Below are 27,171 nucleotides of genomic sequence, written 5' to 3'. Positions count from 1 at the left end.
AATGCCTTCCTTCAACAACATCTCCAGGAGGGGAAACTGTCAGAGCAAGATCATTTTCTCATTATATGCCATTGTGTAAAACCAGTTCACTTCTGTCCGTACCCCAAGCTTGGGAATATAAGACCAAAAAAAGAACACAAGACAAACAAATAATACAGAATTTGGGGTAGGCTGACTACTCAATGACTAGAATCTGGATTTCTCCTTTTGTATTACATACAAGGATTTCCAAAATATCAGTGATTATACTTACACTTTAAACCTGTGTGAGAAAGCAAAGGATAAAAAAGAGAGAAACCTGCATTAGAATTATTGCATTCATAATATGTTAACATCTGATTTATTCTAAATTATGCATAATTTATCGGCTGAACTCACCACGACACAGAGTTAATGACACAGGAAGAGAACCAAGCATTTCAACAGAGAAAGTGAAGAGCGGAGGACTTTATTATTACTGTCACAGCCACACCAGCTGTTAAAACATTCATAACAGGAAAACAAAGGAATGAGCTAAATGAGTTAGCAAAACTGGGCTACAAAAAGGATATGTGAATTTCAGCTATGATAGAAAAATGGGATATTAAAGATGATCCTATCTCTATAATTGGCTTCTTGGTTTACTCTGCTTGCAGAATATTAAAGGAACGGAGTCATGCAGTAAGCCCTGATTGTACTCTTGTCCTTCCTTTGAAGCTGAAGCAACAATTGAAGGGGCCACTCCTATGTAATGAATTCATGACCTTTCTTTTCATATCTGACTTCTCAGTTTTCTGTGCTTAGTAAATTTCAAAGACACATCTTAATATAGAAGAAAGCCCGTCTTTTTCCCTATCATATTTACCAGCAGAATCTGAACACACAGAAGTTAGTTTATAAATCTTAGAATTTTACTTGGACACATGAGCAGTACACAACTCATTTTAAAGCTTACAAAAAATCAGTATTTAAAATGAATTCATTGGGTTCTAAACTGATTACTAAGCTAAAAAAAGAATGAAATAATGCTTCTGCCAAAGATAAAAAATGTTAAATATTAAGTATCTTAATTTTCTTCTTCAATTTTATATTACTGAGTATAATACCCAGGATGCCACAGTTTTGAGCATGACATTGAGTCCTATATATAAGAAGTTTTGACATGGACTTTCTTTCTAGTAGGGTATAAGAGTGTAAGTTTGTGAAACATATGAGAAAGAAAAAATGGTAATAGAGAATAGATTTAATGTGAAAAAATTATTGACTTGATGGCTTCATTATTTAAAACAATTTGTCCAGTATTAAGTTTGTATAAATGTTTTAGATTTGACATATCAATCAATTTGTTCATGACCCATTAAACTCTAATATCTCAACCTAAATATTGTTTTTGCAACTTTACATTATTTTTGTTAGAAACTATTCATATAGCATCTTCATATAGAACATGTATTTTGGATTTCAGCTTATAAATGCCTTACATTATTTTACTCAACAATAGATGAAAGAAAGATATATAGATTGCTTCTCAGTGTTTGGGTGGAAAAACATAGAAGTTTGAGGATGCATAGGACTATTTTAGTACTTTCCCTGCAGTAGATATCTTAAATGATGAAAAGAAACTCTACCATTATTTCTTACTGTTTGTAATATCAAGCAATCTATATGATGGATGGGTCCTGTTTGTTATTTATTTTTGTTTCGTGCCACCCTCTGGGCCTTATCTTTGCTTTACCTTATTCTCCAATTTTCCACCCTTAATTTCCTCTTGGGACGCAGTTTTAATGCCCAGTCCCCAATTGTAAGCATTTCCTATACCTACATTCAAATAAATAATAGATTGCTAGTCTACCTCAAAACTATATGTTTACATTAGTTGGGAATTACTTGAGCACTTCAAAGGGACTAAGAGTTTAAATCTACAGATGGTATCTTTGAATGCTTGCATCCGATTGTGGGAACCAGGGAAGCTAAGGGTCTGCACGCACATGCTAAAAGATGTGACAATACAGCACGGGAAAGGTCCAGGATGGAGGAGTCTGTGGAAAACTACATGTGATGTGTTATGATTTGAGAATGATTTTGCCCACCTTGTGACTGCCGGTGCGAAGGTCAATTTAACAGTATGACAAAAAACTCATCATAGCAATGGAGTGCAGAGAGAGATCTACTCTGGGAACTAGGATACCTACAGCCTTCCCTCCCCAAACTCTGTGTGATGGAAAATATAAGGAAACTCATAGGGATTAAGGTAATACTCCTACTAAATGAAGGCATACTAGGAGAACAGGAACATTGAGCCACCTACAGAAAAAGAATGAAAATGGTATTGTTTTCTTTCTGAGGAAGGGAACTTGCTAAAGATACCGTCATCCCAGAACGTTGGCATCACCAGAGCTTGCTAGCTACATGCCATGCTAGCAGAGATGGTTTTCTATCATGCCCGTTGGGGAGCTAGCTATCCATCGTTGGCATCTATGGATACTTACTGTCTGTAGCTGACCAAAACCACCAGGATGGCAGGGATGCAGCACAGGATGATGATGAAGGCCAGAGCCAACAAGGCTCCTTCCGTGTAGCCTAGACTTTCTCCTCGCTTCTTGATGCTTGTCACTGCTTCTGGAGTCCGGATCTCCAGAATTCGTCCTCCTTCCCCGTAATATGGCTGGAAGTCTTTATTGATATCCAGCAGTTTGCCATCCAAAAACCTTGATTGTTAGATAAATAGTCAAATCAGCGGTGTTCGCAGGGGAAAATACTGGCTTTTTTATGTTTTATAAACTTGTTTAATTTAACGGAAGTACACCATGATTTAGAAATCGTATCACAATTAATAACACTCATGATTAAAAAGTATGAACAATAAAGAGGAACTACATATCTGTGCAAACATATTGATAACACTAATAGCAAGGATCCTTGCTTAGTCATAGAAACATATATCATTAAACTTTATGTACCATTGAGTTGAGATTATTCACATCATTAAAATATTGAGATGGAATAATAAAAATGTCTTATGTTATATAGCATACTTTAGAAATTATATTCACATTTTATCTCAGTGGATCTTCGGGATCATCCTATAAATTAGATTATTATAAAACTAATTTACTGCTGTCCAGTTTGGACACAAATGTGGGACACCAACCCAAACTTTCAATCTTAAGAGTATTTGATTTCCACCACACCATCTTCAAGGTCAGCCTCTTCAATCCTCATCATACGCTTTATGGACAAACATTGAGCAACTTAAAAGTTGTTTCTACATGAAAAGAGAAGGCTACAGAAATAACGTGTGTAGCTTAACAGCCCAGGTAAAATGACAAGAATCAGCATTTAGTTTGATCTAGTAGCTCCTGCAAAACTTTCCACTAATTAATGCACTTCCAAATAGGACAATGTGTTAAGATGGATAATGAAGGAATTATTAAATTTATTAGAATAAATTGATCACATATTTTATACTATAATGAGTGGTAATATTTTTTTTAATTTCTCAAGAATGCATGAAAATCAAAAACCAAATGACACCCCATTGCTGTTGATCTATTCCAACCCAGAGTAGAAGGCTTTCACAGGGTGTCTGTGACTGTGGTCCTTCATGGGTTGCGATGGTCAGACCAGATGAGAGGCCCCCACCAACAACAGTCCTTCATGGAGTGCCCATGCCATGACTTTCTCTCACAGAGAAAGTTGGTGAGTTCAAATCACTCAACTTCAGTGATTGGGAGTTTAACTACTATGCCAGAGGGATGCTTGAGTTTATGAAGAAAACGCCCAAGTCCACTGCCATTGAATTGAGTCTGACTTATTGTGAGCCTCCATAGAATTTCTGAGACTGTGAATCTTGATAGAAACCGACAGCCTCCTCTTTCCACTGCAGAGCAATCAGTAGATTTCAACCCATTGGCCTGGCTTTCAGTAGCTTAGCATCTAACTTACAATGCCAAAAGGGCTCCTTCTACATTTATGACTATCTTCTATATACCCTACATAGTAATGTAGCCGCTTGTATTTTTTTTCATCTTCATAATTTTCCTTATGTTTCTCTCTCTTTTTTCTTAAATCATTTTATTAGGGGCTCATACAACTCTTAACACAATCCATCCAGACATCAATTGCATAAGGTACATTTGTACATTCATTGCCCTCATCATTCTCAAAACATTTGCTCTCCACCTAAGCCCCTAGCATCAGCTCATTATTGCCCTCCCCGCTCCCTCCTCCCTCATGAATTTTGATAATTTATAAATTATTATGTTGTTATATCTTGCAGTGTCTGATGTCTCCCTTCACCCACTTTTCTGTTGTTCATTCCCCAGGGAGGAGGTTATATGTAGATCCTTGTAATACGTTCCGCCTTTCCAACCCACTCTCCCTCCACTCTCATGGTATCCCCACTCACACCACTGGTCCTGAAGTGATCATCTGCCCTGGATTCCCTCTGTTTCTAGTTCCTATCTGTACCAGTGAACATCCTTTGGTCTAGCCAGATTTGTAAGGTAGAATTGGGATCATGATAGTAGAGGGCAGGGGGAGGAAGCATTTAGGAACCAGAAGAAAGTTGTATGTTTCATCATTGCTACATCACACCTTGACTGGCTCCTCTCTTCCCGAAACCCTTCTGTCAGGGGATGTCCAGTGGCCTATAAATGGGCTTTGAGTCTCTACTCTGCACTCCCCACTCCTCATTCACTATGATACATTTTGTTGTTGTTGTTGTTGTTGTTCTGATGATTCCTGATACCTGATCCCTTCGATACCTCCAGATTATACAGGCTGGTGTGCTTCTTCCACGTGGGCTTTGTTGCTTCTGAGCTAGATGGCCGCTTGTTTACCTTCAAGCCTTTAAGGCCCCAGACACTATATCTTTTGATACCTGGCACCATCAGCTTTCTTCACCACATTTGCTTATTCACCCACTTTGTCTTCAGTGATTGTGTCAGGAAGGTGAGCATCATAGAAAGCTAATTTAATAGAACAAAGTATTCTTGCATTGAGGGAGTACTTGAGTGGAGATCCAATGTCCATCTGCTACCTTAATACTAAAACTATAAATATATGCACAAAGATCTATTTCCCTATCCTCATATATAAATATATTTACATATGTAAATGCATTTATTTAGACCTCTATACATGCCCTTTGCCTCCTAGCTCTTTCCTATTTCCTTTGACTTTCCTCTTGTCTCATTATCATGCTCAGTCTTCATTTGGGTTTCAGTCATTCCTCTCGGGTACATTATCATTGATCATGCTCTAGCAGGTCTCCTATACCCTCCTCACCATTGATTTGGATCACTTTTAATGCACAGGAAAATCCACAAAATAACAAATATTTTTCTTTTAAAGTTATTTAAGATTTTAACATAGGAAGGTCAAGTTTGTTATTATGGAAAATTGGGAAAATAATTTTTAAAATCACCCATAGTCCTTCAACACAAGAATATTGCTATTAATATCTCACATATCCAACTCTTTATTTTTGCTATTAAAATATTTTTGTATAGATGTAAGAGTCCCCAATACAAATATTAATTTTTTAAAGGAGTCTAATGAGTCCATTTCAACCCAGAGTGACCCTGAAGGACAGTGGAGAATTGCTCCTGTGAGTTTCTGACACTGTAACTCTTTGCAAGAGTAGAAATCTCCCTCCTTTTCTTTTTTATAATCATTTTATTGGGGGCTCTTACAGTTCTTATAACAATCCATCCATCATTGTGTCAAGCACATTTGTACATTTGTTGCCATCATCATTTTCAACCCACAATCGTTGGTCCCGTTGTTTTCTCCTCCGGATTATTTATCCTGCCTATGTTATCTAGATAGACATACAGAGACAATAACAAGCACAAAAGTAAGATAGAACATAACAAAATAAAACGAAGCAAAAACATCAACAAAAAATGACAGAAAAAGAAAAACCTATAAATAGTTCAAGGGTTGTTAGTTGACTTTTAGGAGTGTTTTCGGGTTGCGTCTGATGGGGTGTCACGCATTTGGCCCATAGTCTATTTTTGGCTCTGTTGCACCTCAGTATTTCACCTCAGTGTGGTAGTGTCAGATCACTGACCCATAGTGCCACGGGGACAACACTGGAGACACAGTGTGGACATTATGCCCGATCTGACACCACCACACTGAGGTGAAAACTTCGTCTTTCCCTGATGGAGCACCAGGTGGTTTTGAACTGCTGATCTTCTGTTAGTCGCCTAACTTGTAACCACAATGATGCCAGGGCTCCATGATTTAGTATTGACTCCAGAGTAGTGGGTTTTGTTTTGTTTTAGTGGATAGAAAGCATTTTAAAAAATGAAGTGAATTTTGCTAGAAATGTATTTTCTAATTCAAAAGATCACATGCGATGATCAGATGTTACATGAACTTGGTCCACCAAAGACATGGGTAGAGTCCAGCCTCTCAGTCAGGACATGGCTTAATGATATCTCCTTGAAAGAATGAGCTATTTTTTGTATGAGATACTTTGAAGAACTTTGCCCTCTCTTGCTCCTCTTTTCCTTCCTACTTGTCTGGGTTCTGCATATAACTCTGGAGTTGCTTGATACATGTGACCTGCTAACCATGGACTTGAAATGCCCTGCCATGTCCTCATTGTCCTGGGCCCTCTACAACTTTGCATCCACCAGCCTGTGATCTACCTGCCTCCTGCTGCTCCTTCCTGTTTCCCTGGAGGGCCGCTGTGTGAATCTGGAGGTGGCTCTTGCTGGTGGTACATGACCCAGGGAACTGAGTTGGAGTAGGCTGGGTTGCTTCCCTGATGTAAATGGTTTTCTTGATATAAAGTTATTTCTAATACATCCTGGAGTGCACCTGGCTTTGTTTCTCTAGAAAACCCAGCTTAACACACATGCATGCTTATGTTGGAAAATGCTGAAAGCAAAAGAAAATTAAATGGCCCAATATTTTACCACCCAAAACACACCTAAATGCTCATGCCTGTGTATTTCCTATATTTATGACTTTTGACAAAATTTATTATAATTTCTAGAGTGACCATTGGATTTAAAATTTAGTTACTCCACAACTTACAGCTCCCATATAGAAAAATAGAAAGGTGACTTAGATAAGCTAGAAATTTCATGGGGTAGTTTGTCAATCTTTCCATTTCAGATAGCTTAAGTAACTTAAATTTCAGCTTCAAAACTACTCCAATCTCCACCCCTCAACAAAAGGTCAGTAGGGTGTTTTGTTTTTTTTTTATCAATCTGGTTTTGCAAATGAAAACATACCTCTTAGAATAACTTTACAGAACTGTAGTGGTTAAGTAAGTGCTCAGCGGCTAACAGCCATGTCTGTGCTCTGAACCCACTGTAGCTCTGCAGAAGGAAGTTATGATTGTAGGCTTCCTGAGAGTCTCACACCTTGGAAACTCGAGAGAGCAATTCGACTCAGTCCCCCAGGGTCACTATGAGTCAGAAGCGACTACATGGCACACAGCAGTAATGACTAGGCATCTTCGGTTAGGCTTTACTATGTGGCAGATGGTTAAAATATATTCTTACTCGGGTCCCCCTGGATGAATTTACTCTTTTTAATGAAGCAAAACATGGGTAGACCACCAAGCCCTTCATCTATCATAACTATTTTTCAACTCACTCATTTTTAGTATTTGGATGCTTTCTGCTTTTTCCTGTACATAAAAAGTTGAAAGAAGCTTAATTCGAGCTGAATTTTTCAATCTCTTTGAAGTGTGTGCTTTTAAACACTGCTTTTCAACAACTATCTGAGGGACAGACACATGGGTGTTCTTATCTTCTTTCTTCTATAAATGTGGTTCTTCAGAAAATTAAGCTGATTATAAATGGTTATTTTATTGGTGCTAAAATGGGAACGACACAATTCAATTAACTAGTAGACTTTAAGTAAAATTAAATAACATTGAGCGTACAGTTTCTTAAGCGGATGTCACAAAGAAATGAATGGGATTTGAAAGTGTGAGTCTCTTTGGGAGAAAAAGTTAAAAGAAAAAAAGAAATTGCAGTTTTACTAAATGTTTAAAAGATAAGTGTGTGCCAGCCTAGAAGTTTGGAGTGAAAGAAAATTCCAAACAAAGGGGACCTTGCACTCACTGCTAAACTCTTTTTCATGGAACTACTTACAATCGGTTAGACAGATAGAAGCAAGAGAAAGGCCCTTCGTAATGCACCTATGCGGGATGTATTCTGCTAAGCTTGGCACAATCACTATGTAATTCCTCTGATCTTTAAGCCATATTGAGAGTATTTCTTTCTCTCTCTCTCTCTCTCTCTCTCTCTCTCTCTCTCTCTCTCTCTCTCTCTCTCTCTCTCCAGATAAAGGCCCCACTGTCCACAGGAGAAGGGGAGGGGGACTCTCTTGGCAGATATGCAGTACTTCATCTGAAGAGGCAAAACTCTTTCACACTGAAGACCTACCAGAAATGTAAAGCTGAGCTTCTCTGTCAATGTCAAGGAGAAGAAAAGAGAAAAACTGAGAAAACTCCCTGTAAAAACACACGTGCACAGCCTGGAGCAGGAAGAAAAGCAGACAGACACATTCTCCCTTCCCCCCATACACACACAAACACACACTGAGCCCAGTTACCAAGTAAGAGAAGACTAGTATTGTGGGCGCCATAAAAGTATACACATATACCTTTTCTGTGCTTCAGACATGAAAAAGCCAACAAAAACAGGTGCTGAGAAGGGATATTGGGAGAACCCTACAGAACCCCAGCAGCTATCCCGAGAATGAGGAAACACAGTCCAAACCAAATATCTGCTGCTGCTACGCTGATTTCAGTCATGGCTCCCGCGTGTGTCAGAGTAGAATTGTGCACCATGAGATTTTCACTGACTGGTGTTCAGTAGAATACCAGGCCTTTCTTCCAAGGCACCTCTTGCTATATTCAAACCTCCCACTTCTGGTTCACAGTCAGTGATAACTGCAGGCATCACCCAGTTTATTTAAATTTGGTAGCCTTATTCAGTCATTTCCATCTTACAAATGTAGACTGCGTTTTCTTTTGCGCAGAGTTATTAATGTGAAGTGATGAATAACTTCTATATCAATTAACCATCATTTTTAGGAAATAAAGTTGATATTATAAATTATTTACTGGTGCTAAAATAGGAAGTATGAAGTTAGTGAGCAGATTCTAAGTAAACTTTTATGAATGATTTATAGAATTTAATAGACAAAGTCACCCTGGTGATGCAATGGTTAAGTGCTCAGAGGGGAAGAACTGGTAGATGGATTTTAGTAGAAAAGACCTAATAAAATGCTCCCCTGAAGAATATAGCCAACAAAACACTTTGGGCCAATACTAGTCCGTCACATGGGGTCACTTTGAGGCACAAAGTCCTTTCAGTGGCACCTAATAACGTGAGTCTGAATCTAGTGGACAACATACACAAGGAGAAAAAGGAATCTATATGTGAACATATAAGTAGATTAGTGTTTAAGACATATATATGTTTGTTTGTGTGTGTATAGACAAAGAAAGCCTTAATTAAAAAGTATCTTTGTTGATTATCACATATATAGAAGCTATTATATACATACACATATAACCATATTTTGTGTTTTAAAATTATCTTCCAATTTAGTTAATAACTGCAACCCATAAAACCCAATGGAACACTGGGTGTCCTAAGAGGAAAGCAGAAATGGCTAATAAATTGAAAACACAACAAAACAAAATGTATAAAACTGTGCTCACTTAACATTCCAGGGAAAATATGAAGGACTGTTTTATTTTAAATTCCGTAGCATTTTATTTATAGATCCAATTTTCAGAATTGGGAACTTAAAGACGCAAGTACATATCTAGGTAAAATGTCACATAGATGGGAGTGATTATTTCCTTTTCCCCACCCACATGTCAAGGGCAATGTCTGGTACCAGTGTTTTCTGGTTAGTCGATAGTCCAAAAAGCTGGATTTAGTCTTAAAATTTAAGCACACTAGCTGAACGCAAACTGTCACTTCCCAAAAGTATTTGAATATTGCTTTTCAAATCATCAGAGCCTTGGAGCAAAAGTGAGGTTATACTGCTGTTTCTCAGTCGGTTGTTGCTTGTTGCTGAGGTGAACAACTTCCCCAAAGTTCATAAAAAGCACTCCAAACTCACCGACATTGGGTCGATTCTGACTCATAGCGACCCTTTAGGGCAGGGAAGAACTGCCCTCTGTAAGCTCTAGAGACTGTAACCCTGTACAGAGGAGGAAGCCTCATCTTTCCCTCACAGAGCTGGCAGGTGGTATCATACTGCTGGCCTTGCAGATCGCAGCCCAACTCATAACCAGTATGCACCAGGTCTCCTTCCTAAGAAGGACACACCCCTTGAAATCACTCTTTGCAAACTTGGAACTGGAACCTCCCAAGATGTGAGGATTCCAACGACGATCTACTAGAGTTTTGCTTACAAGGCACTTTGGAGACCCATTTGCCATTTTCAGTATTTTAATTTCTTGGTGTTGATAGACTTAAACAGAGATGATCAGTGGGTGACATAGTAAATGTACATGGCATGAAGGATCAGAGAGTCCTTACACAAAATAAGAGGTACTTACTTAAAAAGCTCATTTCTATCAATGGCTCTGTTGGTTTGGGGGTCGATTGCATAGACAGTCAAATCACATTTGGTGTAATCTTCTAGAGAAAAGGCATCTCCGTGCCGACGAGCACCAATGGACTCCACCACCACCTTGGCCCCAGGAATCTGCTCCTGAACATAGCGATCCAGAATCCTATAAACCAAACAGAGTACAAACATGACATTCTGATGGGTTTGCTGAGGTGAAAATAAAATCAACTTGAGATGACATTTAGTAAATGAAAAATGATGACAGCCTGAGTTTTGCTAATGTTTACTGAACGTGAACCTTTGGAGAGAGAGAGAAAAATTTTTCCCCCATGTTTTCGCTGTATTTGCTTCCCAGGGGTGCTCAGGACTGAATAATGTAGGACTAGGTCATCAACTATGTCCTATTTAAGTCGACACTTTCTGAATTTATTATACCATTTGGCTTTATGTGACGCATGGGAAATGCTAAATGCACTGAATAAGCAAGCTCTGGGGTACAGATAAAAACATCTATGTATAATTAAAACTGTAATGCCAGATACTGTGCCACTGGATGGCCAATACCAGTGAGGTTCTCTTCGGGGAGAAGGTTGCAGCAGAACTTCCAGACTAAGAAAGACTAAGAAAAATGACCTGGAAATCTACCTCTAAAAGTTTGGCTAAAGAACTTTGAAAAACCCTTTATGGATAGCAGCAGACATTGTCCAATATAATCCTTGAACATGCAGGCTGAAAAGCACATGACTGAGAAGTAGCTGCTTCCACAAAGAAGAGTCAACGTTAATGATGTGAATGGAGTAGAGCGTTAGGGATCTTCATTTACTGTGGAAGCGTTACTCAAAGTGAGAGGAAACCGCTACAAATGTCCATTGATAATTGCAATATGGAATTTATAAAGAATGACTCCAGGAAACTTAGACGCTTTCAAAAATGAAATTGTTTGCTTTAAGATACATATTCCAGGTATTAGTGTGCTGAATTGAATTAGCATTGGTCATTTTAAACCAGACAGTTACACGATCTATTATGTTGGGAATGATAAACTGAAGAGAACAGTGTAGAATTCATTGTCCCCCCCCAAAAAAATTCATGAGTTATCCTGAATTATAATACTGTCAGTGATAAGATAATCTACATACACCTATAATAAGATTCATTAATTCCACTATTATTCAAATTTACATTCCTACTAATAATTCCAGAATAAAGAAATTGAGGACCTTTTATCAATTTCTGCCATCTGAAATCAATCAGACATGCAGTCAAGATGCAAATATAATTACTGCTGATTGGAACACAAAAAGTTGGGCAGGGAAGGCAGGGGAGCAGTAGTTGGAAATTATGACCTTGGGTATTCAAAGAGTGTCATGACTGCATAATCAAAGTTAGCAACACATGATTTTTCATTGCAAATACCCTTTATCAAAATCATAAATGACATATATACACACAGATTTCACTATATGGAACCACAGTAATCAAATAGGCTTTATCTATGGAAAGAAATGATGGTTGTATTAGTCTGGGTACTTTAGAGAAACAAATCCACAGAAACTCATGTATAAGAGAGAGTTTAATATGTCTCTGGGTTAAATGCAAATCAAGAAAACATCCTAACACAGTGTTGCCCAAGCCCACAAGTCCAACATTAATCCATATGTCCAACACCAATCCACAATGTCCTCCTCCATCTCACAAAACAGAAACAATGAAGTTGACTGCAGGAGGAAAGCTGAATCAGTGAGCATGTAAGCATCTCAGCCTTGGCAGGGTTCTCCACATGGCTGCTCCAGCACCCAGGGCTGCATCGGGGTAGGTCCATGTGGCTTTTCCTCGAGAATATCTTGCAGGAAGTGAGCCTTGTCAGTTGGAGCAGGAAACTGGCTAAGGCAGCTGCACCTTGGTCCTACCATCAGAAAGCAAGAGACCTGAAAACTAGAAAGGCAAGGCTCACCGAGCCATGTATCTGTCCACCCTTCAATTAACCCCACCTGTGTTTATCGACCAGGTTGGCACAATAAATTTTAACTAGCTCAGTGGTCAAACGCAATGTCATCCATCAGAACTAGGTCAAGGAAGAACAATATCAATTGCTCATATGCAAGCTTAATTTGAAGCTGAAGAAACATTTCTAAGTCCACGAAAGCCAGATTATAACATTGATGGATGATATCCCACTGGCATACTGAAGCCATCTCAAGAATACATTGGAAGCCCTGAGCACTAATGACTGAAGAGAGGTTGAGCTGTGGGTTGCCATCTAGGACATCATGTATGAAGAAAGCGAAAGCTCACTAGAAAAAAAAAATGAGAAAGAAAAGACCAAAGGAGATGTTGAAAGAAGCTCTGAAACTTACGGTTGAAGGTAAAAAAGCCAAAGTTTGGAAGAAATGATAAAGTAAAAACCTGAGCCAAAGATGTCCAAGGTGGCTCAAGAAAACAAGTATAAAAAGATCTCGATTTAGAAAATCTAACACAAAGAACACATTCAGCATTAAGTAATCTGAAAAAAACTAAAGAAGAAACTCATGTCTCAAATTGCCATGCTGAAGGATTGTACAGGCAAAATATTGACTAATATGAAAGAACCAAAAGATAATAGAAGAAATACACTAAGTCACTGTGTCAAAAACAATTTATCAAAGTAGAATCACTTCTGGAAATAGCATAGGATCAAGGAACAATAACACTGATGGAAGAAGTCCAAGGTGAACGGAAGGTATTTTTGAAAAACATAACTCTAGCAAATGACGTAATACGAATTGAGATATTTCAGTAAACAAATACAACAGTTTAAATGCTCATTTAGCTATGCTAAGAAATTTGGGAGACAGCTACCTGGTCAAGCCAATCAGAAAACACTCATACATGTGACCTTTTCAAAGCAAGATGATCCAAAAAATATGAAAGTATCCCACAAGGTCATTAAGATCACAGGAGGCCATTAATATCACGTGCAAGTGAAATTGTGCTAAAGAAAAATTTAAAACACTTGCAAAACTGCATGGGCAGGGATCTTCCATAAATTAAAGCCAGGTTTAGAAGACAATGTAGAATGTGGACATCCTTGCTAATAATGGATGGATCTTGGCTGAAAGCAGAGAGTGCCAGGAAGCTGTTGTGTTTTCCTGACTCTGCCAAGGCATTTGGTTGGGTGTATCCTAACAAATTCTGGATAATATTTCCAAGAATAAGAATTCTAGGGCATTTCTATCGATCAAGAGGCAGCTGTTCAAACACAACAGCAGACACAATTACTGCTGTTAGGTACCATCAAGTCAGTTCTGACTCATAGAAACCCTCAATATAATCAAACAAAATACTTTGAAACCCAGGTACTGCTAAAACCATTGTTGAATGGCCAGCAAAACCTTTCTTGCATGTGATATTAATGAAATGTTTTGCCTTCTGATGGGTCACCTTTCTTTGGATGAGTACAAATAGGACTCTTGTCCAAAAGGTTGGCCAGGTAGCTGTCTTCCAGATTTCTTGACATATCTGAGTGAGTGCTTCCTCAGCGTGTTAAAACATTTCTGTTGATATTCTGCCAATTCCTGGAGCCTCGTTTTTCACTCATGCCTTCAGTGCAGCTTGAACTTCTGTAGGAAGCATCTTGCTGATCAAGGTGTTTACTAATGGGTGACTATTTAGTCCCCTGCATCTCTGTGTCTCTGTGTCTCAGTTTCTCTGCAAAATGACTGTTATTTGTGACTTTGCTGCAAAAAGCATTGAGGGATAACTCAGTTATTTACAATCTCTTTGAGGCTCTCTTGAATCCTGCATATCCTTGTGATTGTCCTTGAACCTAGTGCTTTTATTATTCTAAAGTTAAGAAACTGTGACTAGTTAAGTAACATTTGCATAGATAAGAGTTTAGGAATGTTTAAGTTCTTTGATGTTTGTTTTGTAACCAATTCCCTCGTGTAAGAAAAATATAAAAACCAAGCTTCAAATATACTCCATCAGCTTGGAGTCCTCCCGATCCCATGCTTTATACATAGCTCTTTCTTTTCCGTTCATCCGCATGCCTCAGTTCGAACCCAGCTTGATGCGGGATAGCTGGTCTAAATCCCTGCAAACTTCTTTCTTCAGTACATTCTAATTGGCTCTTCATCATACACTACACCTTGAAATGGTAGAATGGTGCCAAGCTCTTTTTGATGCAGTGGCTGTGTATTTCTTCCGTCTTCTTTGATGTTTCCTGTAGCTTTCAATATTTTGCCCAGAGAATCTTTCAATATTTCAACTCAAGGCTTGAGTTTTTTCAAGCTTGTCATGTCTTCTTTCATCATTCTTTAATGAACCCACATTTATTCTTAAGATGGTTTCAAAACTCGGATGGGATACACCTTAGATTGTATTTTGGCTCTCACGGACTTCTTTTTTAATGGGCTTATTTTTTAATGCTCTTCAACTTTAACTTGAAATTACATGTGAAAATTTGATGGTCTCTTTCACAGTAAGCCCTTGGCCTCTTTTTGTCTGCTGATATTAAGCATCTTCAGCATCTCTTCCGACAAATAAAGTCAATTTGATTCCTGTATAGTCCTCTGGAGAAGCCTAAATGCATAGCCATTATTTACGTTATTGAGGAAACCTATTTGCTCTGAAGAAGTCACTGGTTTTGCAAAATTCTATCATGTGATCCACAGTTGCATTTCTGACTTCAAAACCATATTTTCCAACTGTTGTTCCTTCCTCTTTGTCCCAACTCTTGTATTCCAACCACCAATACTTATCAATCTTGCCTCCAGGTTTCATGAATTTCAGACTTGACAAGTTGGTAGACGTCTTTAATTTCTTCATCACTAACTATCATGGCTGGTATGCATATTTGAATAATATTTGTATTTGACTGCATTTCCTTGTATGCACATAGACATTAGGCCAGCACAGAAAGCACTGTACTTTAAGATAGGTCTGCAAATGTCCTTTTATAAAATGTGACACCATTACCTTGAATTTGTCATTATCATATGATTGTCTGATTCAAATTGATGGACATCAGCTCATTTCAGCTCACTAATGTCTAGCATATCAATCCTTATGCATTCCATTTAATTCTTGATGACTTCCAATTTTCCTGGAGACATATTTCATACATCCCACATTCCAATTATTATTACATGTTTGTAATTGCTTCTTCCCACTTTGAGGTGTGCCACATCAGTAATTGAAGGATCCTAAAGCTTTACACCAGCCATGACACCAGACTCTTCTTTGAGAAGACAGCCCTTCCTCAGTTATATTTTGAGTGTCTTTCATCCTCTCTTCCAGCACTATGTCTGACAATGGTCTGCTGCTATTCATGAGGTTTTTCAGGATCTGACGAAGTCCCATTGCTATGCATAACGTTTCTAGCAGATAATTCCTCAGAAGTGCATAGTCTATTACCTCTTCTTTGGATTCTGGAAGCTCTGCTGAAACGTATTCACATTGAAAGACCTAGATGGCCTTTAAACACTAGGGGCATAGATTTCAGTGTTACAGCAATATGCAAACCACCACAGTATGACAAATAGGCACATCTGGGGCGATGCTGTATCATTTTAAAAATCTGGAAAGGTGTGCATTGGGGCTGTGTTCTTTCACATACTTATTTAGTGTCTATGATGAGCATATAATCAGAGAAGCAGAATTATATGTAAAAAATATGCTTCAGGATTTGAGGACCTGTCATTAACAGATCATTAACATATGCAGATGATGCAACCTTGTTTGTTGAACATGAAGAAAACTTGAAGCACTTACAGAAGAAGATAAAAACCTACAGTCTTTAAGACAAATTATATCGCATCAAAAGAGAAGAAAGATCCCCACAACTGTAACACTAAGAATTTGTCTGGAAAGAAATACAGTCATAAGAATCCTCAAAAGAAGCCAGGTTAGCCAGACATTATTTCACATATTTTAGGAATGTTATCAGGAGGAACATTACACTTGGTCAGGTGTGTGAAAAAGACTCTCAAGGAGGTAAACTGATGCAGAGACTACAACAACGATTTTAAATATAACAATGATTTGTGAGAATGGCACAGAACTGGGCAATGTTTTCTTCTGTTGTACGCAAGGTTGCTTTGAGTTGGAATCACTCATTGGACTATAACAACAATTATAATGCCTGCTTAGGTATCTATCCATTTTATAAGAAGCATAACTCCATTGTTCTCAAGTTAATGCAGAACCATAGTGACCCTATAGGATAGAGGAGACCTATCCAGAGAGTTTCCAATGCTGTGAAGCTTTACAGAAGTCAACTATCATATTTGATTAATAGTTGAGAATTTAACAATGCTGTTGCCAGATCTCCTTTGAATAGATATAAATCATAAAATAAGGATTTAAAAAATCAATGTCCTGAAGGATACATATTTTTATTAATTATATGCATACATATGAATCTTTGAGATTTTTATTTCTTAGAAGTAGGTCAATTTTTATAGGCAATTCTTTTTTAAGAGAAAAATAAATGTAAAGCTTAGAAATTAATTTACGATTATCCTTCTTGAAGTCCAGGCTTTTTAAAAGGTAGTATCTTTTCACAGATCAGGCTGTGTCTCTCTATGATATTGTCTATATTGAATAGGAGCCCAGTTCCCTTCTCAGTTTGGTCTCTGACACCTTGAAATATCCAATGTTTTTCCTCCATTGTGAATCCCAGTGTTTTCTATTTCGGTGAACTTTTCAGAATGGAAGTACTATAATTGCAATGTTACCCAATGTGCTATTAAATCTGGCGGGCACCTTACGAAAAATGGATGCCTTCTAATAACATTAGGCACTTGTGTATGACTTCATAAAACAAGTCAAGTGTATAATGTGAAGATAAATAGACCCTAAAACAAAAAATTAACTATGATAATCAATAAGTGCAGGCTGTCTTGGCATACGAGTTGCTCCTACTTGCCCTTCAAGTAAGCCTTTGCTTTGAACAGTCTCTCTCCTGGCCATAGAAGTAAAATAGGATCAGACAGGAATTTCTAGAATTTAGATCATTTGTCATGCTAACTGGAACAGGTTGAAGCCCTGAAATGTGAGTTCAAGCGAGTTGTGGTGAACCATGTCAGGAGCCTGATCCATGATATTGGAATTTTGGCAGGACTGTGAGGAGCTGTGCACATTCTCAGTGATTTGGCTCCTGCGTGTCTCAGCAGCAGTTCAAGCTCAATATCAGTGGGAAGCAATTGAAGCAAATCCGATTTACAAGCCGTTCTTCATCACAATGATTTTCACTTGCTGAACATGCAGTTTTAAAATCATTGACGAGACACCTTACTAAAGTGAGGCTAAAAAAGACATCAAACACCTATTTGTACTCTTCTCAAAGTTGTCAAAGACATAATTATGAATGGACCTTGTTTATAACCTGGGACTGACTGCATTGGCTGAGTGCAATATTCAGTGGAAGATTCGAAGGGTGGACGTTCCCATCAGCGTATGTCCTCCTCCCCGCAGGTGCTCCTCTCCAAGACTACTTCCACCTTACTTACCCCATTCCCTCCTTTTGTGCCTCTTGAAAAAAAAAATGGCTTCTAGCTTAATACGAACAATCTTTCTGTTCCCCCAACGACTTGAACTTCTCCCAATTAATCATGCTAACATCCTAGAAACATCGCCTTCTCTTTTTCAAGCTCCATAGAATACTTCCAGAGTGGTCTTAGGGCTGGAATGTTAAAAGAAGGGTTTATGCTAATCATAGTTTGATTTACTGTCTGTCGTCCACATTCCTTTACTCTCTTCCCACTCTCTCCATGTTGACTTTACAGGATAATTGTCTAGGAAATGTCGCTACAGGAAACCTAATGAAAAATCTAAGATGATATTTTGGGCCAAGATGTTTTAAAATTTCCTAAATACATGAGTGCTTAAATATATCAGTACAAATGTTGGGGAGAAATATGTTTCTCCCAAAGAGGTTTTCCACTTCCTTAAAGGATTACAGTGTAGAAAGTCCACAGTGTCGGTTCTATCCTATTTTATAGAGTCCCTATAAGTCAGAATTGACTTACTGACAAGGAGTTTGTTTTATGCTTTGTTTTTCTGTAATCACTTACTATTTGGGGTTTCCATTGCAGAAATATTTTTCTGGCAAAGAAGCACATATTTAAAACAAGTTGACTAATTACGCCAATATTAAATTGACTTTGGGGCTCAGAAAAAGTTAGGTAGCCAGGACAGGAGCCAGGGTGTCTACTGGGCATGCTTCAAATTCAGGCTCTGAGCCAGGGTGGGACAGTGCACCTAGGTGGGCGGTACATCTGCACTGGCCCAAGCTAGGCCAGGTGGGCTTAATTCCACCTATGGGGGTCAACCACTACCATCAACCACGCCTCGCAGCAGAGGTTCCTGAAATGCCAGAAACTTTGAGACCTCCTCCATCTTTCTACTACTCCCTGGCCAGCTGTGCTGCGGTTTCCTCTGGCTTCAGGTCTCCACCTGTGGGGGTGAGGTACCCTGAGGGTGCCTGTGTAAAACCTTAAACTTCTACCCTGTATCCAGACTCACTTGGATCACAAAATAGGCTTCACAGTGAATTATTTCTCAAGCAAGGTCTAGGACCAAGATATTCCTAATCAGAAAAACCTAACAAAAATACCAACTTTTATATTTGGCGAAGTTAAATTTTGCCTGGCGCCTGATCTCCCATAAAGGAGTCATGGTTAAGGTACCCATCCACGTTTATGGTTTGGAAGGTGGTTCTCAACCTGTGTGTCATGACCCATTTGTGGGTTTAAAGACCCTTTCACAGGGTTCACCTAAGACACCTTGACCAACAGAAAATACACATTTGCGATAGTCTTAGGAACTGAGACACCGCTCCTCTATCATCTCCAGGTGGTCCACCCACATGCAAGATACGCCCACATATGAGCACCTTGGTGTGAAGACTGTTACCCTGCTATACCATGCTTCAAGGCAAAATTTCATTTATTTGACATTAGAAATAAATATTTCACAATATATCATTTTTGCGATTCATCACTATGCTTAAATTAGGTTCAATTTATAAAAATTAAAAGATATCCTGCATATCAAATATTTACATTGCGACTCAAAACAGTAGCAAAATTACAGTTTTTTTGAAGTAGAATCAAAAATAATTTTATGGTTGGGGGTCACCACAACATGAGGAACTGTATTTAAGGGTCACAGCATTAGGAAGGTTGAGAACCATGGTTCTAGAAAATGAGTTATTCCCCACCATCAGCCCCTACCGAAAACAAACAAACAAATAACCCATATGACTCAGATAAGACAGTGGATACTATCTTATTTGTTTATGTCAAACTCAGATGCTCTCAAAATCATTTTTGCTCATAAATGACTATTTCAACTTTTTGTCTCCACGGATCTGAACAAAACTGTTAGCTAAATTTGGGTTAGTATTCCCTCCTGCTAACAGGCCCCTTAATTTTGCAGGGCAACCGTCTAGGCCTCCTTAAGATCCCCTTCCCAGGACAGTGAGTAGGCTTGACTCAGGCATCAAGCACTCTTTTAATGATTGTCCAGTTGTGCTGTTCCCACTGTCACATGGATCATTCTAGCTGTTTTAACATTGGAAGCTGTGGGGGACCAGTCTCCCCATAACTGAATGGGTCCAAGGGGCATTTGTGTAATTGAGGGGTAAAACTAAAGAGACATCAGACAAAGTACAGTGTGCAAATGCTCGCCTTCGTAGTCATGACTTCATGGGCCTGGGCTGTGCAGAGAGGCTCCATAATGGAATCTCAAGAGCTTACATGATCTTGGGCACACAGGCCATGGTAAGAACATAGGTAACAGGAAGGGGTTGTACAATAAGCATACATGCAACAGGAGAGGGATGAGCTAGGAGTGTACACACAACAGGAAGGGGAGGCAATGAAGGGATACATGTGATAGGAAGGCACCAATGTAACAAGATGGGTGGGCTCTAGAATCAAGATGGCAGCCTACCCTTGGTCATCTGAGTTGGCTTGACTTTAGTAGCCTTTGGGATTTCCTTCAGGGCAATCATCCATTAACCTTATCAGAAGAGAGTGGGTCCTACCTGGGTAGGCCAGACAATAGGATCAGACTGCCTTTGTTGGTATACAACCTTCAGGTAAATAACCTTACGGCAGTTGACCTCCAAGTGTATAGTCAGTGACCATGTATTTGCAAACAGCTCCTTAAATTTGGCATTTTAATATGGGGGCATTGTGGGAAATAACTTTTACTTTGGAGAACATGAGTGGGATACATCCCCAGTTTCCTCCATGGGAGCCTGGGCCTCCCAGATACCTTAAGGTATGAATGCTGAGGGTCTGTCCACAAACACTCTCTTCCCAGTTTGATTTCCCACAGGGACCCTTCATGTTTCCTCTGGAGGACTCATCAGGAAAGTGAAGCCATCATGTCTGGCAGCGAGGCATTGACACAACACTCAACCAAGGGCTCGGACTACCAAAGAGTCAGAAGAACATGGCAGTGGCACAGGATCAGGCACCTTTTATTTCCCCCAAGGTTGCAATGACTGGGGGTCACTCTGTGGCACCTAACAGCAACAACTACCCAGCTGAAAATCTGCTCTACTTGAAGCGGCTCACAGATCTCATGACCAGAAGTTTCTTCTTTTGCAATATGTGTGTGTGTGAGGCTTCTAGAGTGGGTCAGACCTTGGTTCTTGGCTTCCCACGAGAAAGAATTCACGCTGAAGCCCATTTGCAATCCAAGTGGGTTTTTTTGAAGGACAGACAGTTTGAGGTTTTACAGACTCAAAGGGTACATACTATTTCAAGGAAGCATGCCAAGCTGCGTGGAGGCTACACGGAAGTTCACAACTGGTCACAAGTACCTCGTGGAACAATGCACCCACATGTGTGGAATTAAGACCAGAGAGCGCAGCCCACCTGGCAAAAGGAGGGGCAGGAGCAGGGCAAAGGAGAGACCAGCCTTCCCACAGCCAGGGTATTTCAGACCTCTAGCTGGGGAGGTGTGTTTGAAGGTACTGGGTAACCATTGGCTGAATTCAGCCCCCCCGTGGGCCCAGTTTGGGCCGCCCAGGTATACTACCCACCTGGCTTGGGCCCTGAATTTGAGCATGCCTATTTCGGAGGTCCTTGATGGTGCTTAATACTTGCCTTATTTCCTTCCCATCCAGTCTAGGGAGGCTTTGCAGGCATGGGAGGGACAACCCCACTGTCCCTATTCTGGTTACCTAACATATGCAACAAATAAAAATTGAAAAGTAAAACAGAACAATCTTGTGGCTAGTTTGTTGATTCCAATGCACACTGACTGTTAGTAAAACTGAGAGTTATAGGATTTTCTTTGCTCTAATCTTTATGGAAATAAATGCTCTTACCTTTATCCCATGACATTCCTGAGCTGGGTTTAAACTGCCTAATAGAACACTTTGTTCTAATGACCTGGCACTCTTTGACAACCTTCCCAACATTATCACTGAGGACAAAATGGGTGCATGAGCATATGTGGTAAAGAAAGCAGATGGTGCCCTGCTTTCAAATGATGCAGTGTCTGGGGTCTCAAAGGCTTGAAGTTAAATAAGGAGCCATTTAGCATGGAAGCATATAAGCCCACATGGACGAAGCGCACCAACTTTTGTGATCATGAGGTATGGGAATATCCAGCCCCCCACAACTAATCACAGGTTTGGTAGGCGCAATTGTATGGTTAAGATATATAAATATTATAGTAAAGTCATAGAGAAATGGGAGAGATGGGAAAGAGAGAGTAAAATGAAGGAGTCAGACACATTTCATAGTAGCATGCTCACCACAACTCCTCTTGGCGATACACGTGGAGATGGGGACAAGCAGGCAGGAGAGAGAGCATGAGGTTTTATTTCTAACCAAAGCTTATATTATCTTTGGGGACATACAAGCCTTCTGATTACAGACAACAGTCTATGTCATAGGAAGGGGTTGTAACATAGGCAATACAAGCAATAGGAGGGGGATGACCTAGGGGAGTACACACAAAAGTAAAGGGATGGAAGAGGGGTACATACTTGGCAAAGTGAGTGGACCTAGACTCAGTATAGTAGCCTAACCTTAGTCATCCTTGAGTGGCCCTGGGCTTGCCTTCAGGCACTTTTTCAAGGAACAATACCAGAAGGGAGTGGGCCCTACTTGGGGTGAGTCTGACTATACAGTTTGGTTGCTCTAGATGGCTGATACCCTTAAGGAAAATAACCTCTGACCTACTTTCATTGACACCCTAGAGTACAGTCATTTACCATGTGTAGCAAATAGCATCTTAGGTTTGGCATATATTTGGGGAAGACATCTTGGGAGAAATCTTTCTGTTTCCCACAATGAGATGTCAACGAACAGGTATCAGGTATCCAAAGATCCAAAACAAACAATATATCGATGTGAAAGTGGGGGGGGGGGGTTGGAGTGGAGACCCGAAGTCCATCTGTAGACAATTGGACATTCCCCCATAAAACATTCCCCCACAGAAGGGTTGCAAGGAAGGGGTGTTTCAACCAGGGTGTACTATAGCACCAACAAAACAAACATCTTTTCTCTAGTTCCTGGATGCTTCCTCCCCCACCACAACCATGACCCAATTCTACCTTATAAATCCAGCTAGACCAGAGTATACACGTCAGTACAGATAACAACTCTTGACACATGGAATTCAGGACACAAAACCCCCTCAGAACAGTAGCGGGAGTAGTGATATCTTGAGGGTAGGGATGATGGGGAGGGGTAAGATAGATGGGAAGGGGAGGAAAGGGGAACCCATCACAACGTTGACTATATACCTGCCCCTCCAGGGGGACAAATAACAGAAAGGTGGGTGAAATGATGCAATGAACAGTTTAAGACACAAAATAACCATAATAATATGTAATTGATCAAAGATTCATGAAAGTGGGAGGGTGGGGAGCAAGGGGAAAAAAAGGAGCAGATACCAAGGGTTCAATTAGAAATAAATTGTTTTGGAATTGTTAACGGCAACATATGTACAGATGTGCTTAATACTATTGAAGGATTTTATGAGATTTGTAAGAGTCTCCCAATAAACTTATTAATTTAAATAAATAAATAAACACCAAATAACTTCTCAATTAGTAGTCTACTGTTTGGGCTGTCCAGAACAAATTGAAATGGTGAGGTTTTCATTGTGTTTGTTGATAAGAAGGGAAAAGACTGCCTTCCTACCTTTTCTTTTTAAGAATTGACTTTAGAAAACTTGCCATTGCAAAATCTTTCCTGTATCTTTGAAATGTCTACAAATCGAAGGCTTAAACTCAAGGACAGGGCAGCTGTCTTATTTAAAATACAGCTTGGGTAATCCTCTCCTACTTTCCAGTTTCCCGGACAGAGGTGGTCCACACCTCAACTAGGAAATCTACAACTTGGCTAGAAAGACACTACAACATTAGCATCTTTCCCCCAAAACATCAAGGTCATGCTGGCAAACCCTGGGACTGGATGAGAATGCAGTGCAGCTAAGTCCTCCATGCTCACAATTATGTGTCTGGAAGGCTGCCTCTGGTGGGGGAAGACCCTCACAGTTAGGAGATATAAATAAATCTTAATACACATTCTCATGTCTAAACACTGTCCCTCCAGAAACCCCCCATCAAGGAGCTGTCATGAAAGAGCTACCGTATAAAATGAATCATTCATGCATCTGGCTATTCCCTGTGCCTGGAAATTATGTGAAGATAAGAGCCATCAAGTTCTATAGCCAACCCACCAGAAATGATGAAAGCCCTCTTCTGACATCTCTTGCATTACTTTCACGGGGAAGGCTCAGGGATGTTCAAGGTCAAGTAGCACTTAGCCACAATGATGACTTACCTCATTGTTGGTTTATTATATTACCCGCTTAGGATATTACCCATTGACTGTGTAATATGTTTGCTGGATGGCATTCGTATGCCTTTTGAAAGCTCTGCCTCGTTATATATACCCATTGGGAAATACATTGTCTCCCACTCCTGATATAAGAATAAGGAGTCCCTGTGACCTGTTTTGTCTGTCTGTCTGTCTCTACTATTTTCCACACTCACAAAGATTCTCCTGAGGACCCGTCCGACTGTGGGAACCCCCCTCCACACAGTGATGGGTTACCTGGGAGGGATAAGTACTTTCTATTTTTGCAATCTCTTAGGAGATTGCCTATGATGCATCAAATTTTGGTTTAATACTTATTTAACAATAAAACGTCTCCTCTTCCATTTATATAGAGATTTTCTTTGTGGGAAAAATATTTTTAAAAATTCTTCTTTCCCAACAAACAGACCCTTTCCCTCTAAACTGGCTGTGCACACTCCCTCATCCACCGCAATACTCCTTTCAAGTAAAGTATTTCTTTACCTAAATCCAAGTGTGTTTTATTTTTTGTTTTGCGTTTTATATTGTTTTGGTGCATGGTAACTGAAATAAATTGGTTCTCGTTCTTCTGTTTATTCCTCGTAAATGAGTTCAAATATTATGAGTCAAAACTGGTGATATGGTGTTTAGCAATGTATTCACAAAAATATATTCATTATTGTATTTCTTGTTTACCTTTTCTCATTGTGGAACAGGCAAGAGACCTCAAAATCTCTTCTTGTATTTACTTCTTTGATGTGGGTTACAATGTGTGAATCCTGGTTAACACTGTCTGATTATAATTAAAAAGTGTTCAGATAAACTGTAAACTAATAATTCTCTAGATGTTTGTTTGTTTTTCTCCTGCCACAAAAAATGACAAGTGTTAACAAACAAGTCCTAATGAACTGAAGTCCTCTCCTCTTACCCTTCTCAATTTTCATAATTATAGTCCATTCTATGCACAACCTTCTCATTTGCAAATAGAAGTCAAAGTGCATTTTGATAAGTTGTTTTCATCATGGATATAAGTTGGTGCTTGTTACTATACTATTTCTACCACAGGAATTGTGTGTTTTCCTCATAAAATATATGGGAAAGAAGAAAAATGGAAAAGAAAATCTTTTGAATTACTACGTATGCTCTTTCTAGTTATAGTCTTTTGAATTTCCACCAAACTCCTGGGTAGGACTATGCATACATGCATATGGCATGTTTGTGGTCCACCAAAGAGATTTATGACTTGCTAATAATGCAAACATGCACATGGTGCACTTGTGGGTGAGGTGCCATGCAAATGAGATATATGGAAGCCTAACATGTAGATGTCTCCATTTGCCATCCTACTTGGTTTGAGAAGAGCCATCCCAGAGGTGGGAAAGGAAATCTTACTAGCACCAAGAAAAGAAAAAGTACACATGGAGTACAACCAAGATCTCTGCACCAAACCTCCTCAATGCAAGACACACAGAGGACAGAAAATAGAGGCAGAGAAGTGGCGGTAGAGAAAACCCAAGAGCAGAAGATCAAACCCAGAGACTGAAAGAAGACAGAACTGTGGCTTCCTAGTTCATCAAGCAAGGGAGGTAGATCCTTTCAGGCAGGAGCCTGGTTGGCAGAATGAGTGGACACCAGGCACTTTATTGGGGGGAGTTAGGTTTGCCAACTCAGAGCTAGAGCTGAGCTCATTGCCTCAAGGATGGAGCACATTGGTAGAGTAGCATGCCTTTGGGAATATACTCAGAAGACTCAAAAGAGCTTTGGGACACTTTGCAGAAAAGAGTTTCCTGTCTGCGAGACCAAGGGCTTGGACATGCCTACTAACAAACACCAAGGCTACCCAAACTCTAAAATTAAGCTCACTGCTGTAAAGTCCATCGATAGAAACCCTACCAGACAGTGGAGAAGTAGCCCTGTGGGTTCCAGGGCAGTAGAAAACCTAGTCTCTCACCTGCTGAGTGGCTGCTGACCTTGAACCCAATGCCAGTAGGGCTTCTCTCACCAAGACTGAATGAGAAAACACCTCACTGCCATCGAGCTGATTCTGACTTATATAGGGCAGGATCAAATTGGCCCTACAGTTTTCTAAAATTGTAACTCTTTTCAGGCAATCCTCATCTTTCTCCGGAGCTGCTGCTAGTGGTTTTGAACTGTTGACCTTTTTAGTTAGCAGCCCAATACATAACCACTATGCACCGGGGCTCTTCCCCAAAGTTAAGAGGACACTGAATTACTTACTTTGATGTTTTAATCATTAATGGCTGAAAGTTTAGTAAAGGATGTTCTGCTGCACTAAGAGGGGGGTGGGGGGAGAAGTCACATTTGAAGTGGCCATGTTCAAACCAAGGCTGGTAATATGAGATGATCGGTAGGGGGTCAGGTCCGCTGGTTTCACCCAGTCAGAGGCCTAAAGAAGGGTAGGTGCGTATGAATGGGAAGGAAACAGGGGTGAAGAAGAAAAAAATGAACTTGAATGTTTTTAAATGATTATATGTTTAGGGATATGTATTTTGTCTGAATGTACTATAGACAGTAAATGTTTCTTAATGTGTACTCGGAATGAATATTAGGATAGTAATTTGTACTACAGCTTATGTTCTGACACTAATTTGCAAAAGGCTATGGATGGAAGTGACAACCTAAAATCCATTTGCAGGGTCCCACATCGATTAAGTCACCATTGAATTCTTTCTGATCATTAACTGTGCCTCTTCCCCAGGTGAAGTGCCTTTGAAAATAACTGATCTCCTCCCTTTTCCTCCCTTTTCTCTTGGGGTTTGCCCTCTCAGAAACCATTCTCTCGAGAGTG

The 27,171-nt window shown here is 39.6% G+C and overlaps 1 protein-coding gene across 17 annotated transcripts in view; it reads right to left on the bottom strand.

The window, feature by feature from the left end:
• PCDH15 (protocadherin related 15) overlaps positions 1–27,171 on the bottom strand; it is an 819,982-nt gene that overhangs the window by 19,344 nt on the left and 773,467 nt on the right. For 14 of the 17 annotated variants that reach the window (XM_075535092.1, XM_075535093.1, XM_075535090.1 and 11 more), the window contains 3 exons: positions 10,535–10,711; positions 2,469–2,687; positions 254–262 (listed from right to left, as the gene is read on the bottom strand). In XM_075535092.1, coding sequence (XP_075391207.1) covers positions 254–262; positions 2,469–2,687; positions 10,535–10,711 — 405 coding nt within the window. The remainder of the gene's footprint in view (positions 1–253; positions 263–2,468; positions 2,688–10,534; positions 10,712–27,171) is intronic. The other 3 variants (XM_075535082.1, XM_075535086.1, XM_075535085.1) reach the window with 1 other exon arrangement.

The sequence above is a fragment of the Tenrec ecaudatus genome, chromosome 16, assembly GCF_050624435.1.
Source record: "Tenrec ecaudatus isolate mTenEca1 chromosome 16, mTenEca1.hap1, whole genome shotgun sequence".
NCBI classification, from domain to species: Eukaryota; Metazoa; Chordata; class Mammalia; order Afrosoricida; family Tenrecidae; genus Tenrec; species Tenrec ecaudatus.
Note: the sequence above shows the minus strand (reverse complement) of the source record. Positions and strands in the feature narration are given on the sequence as shown.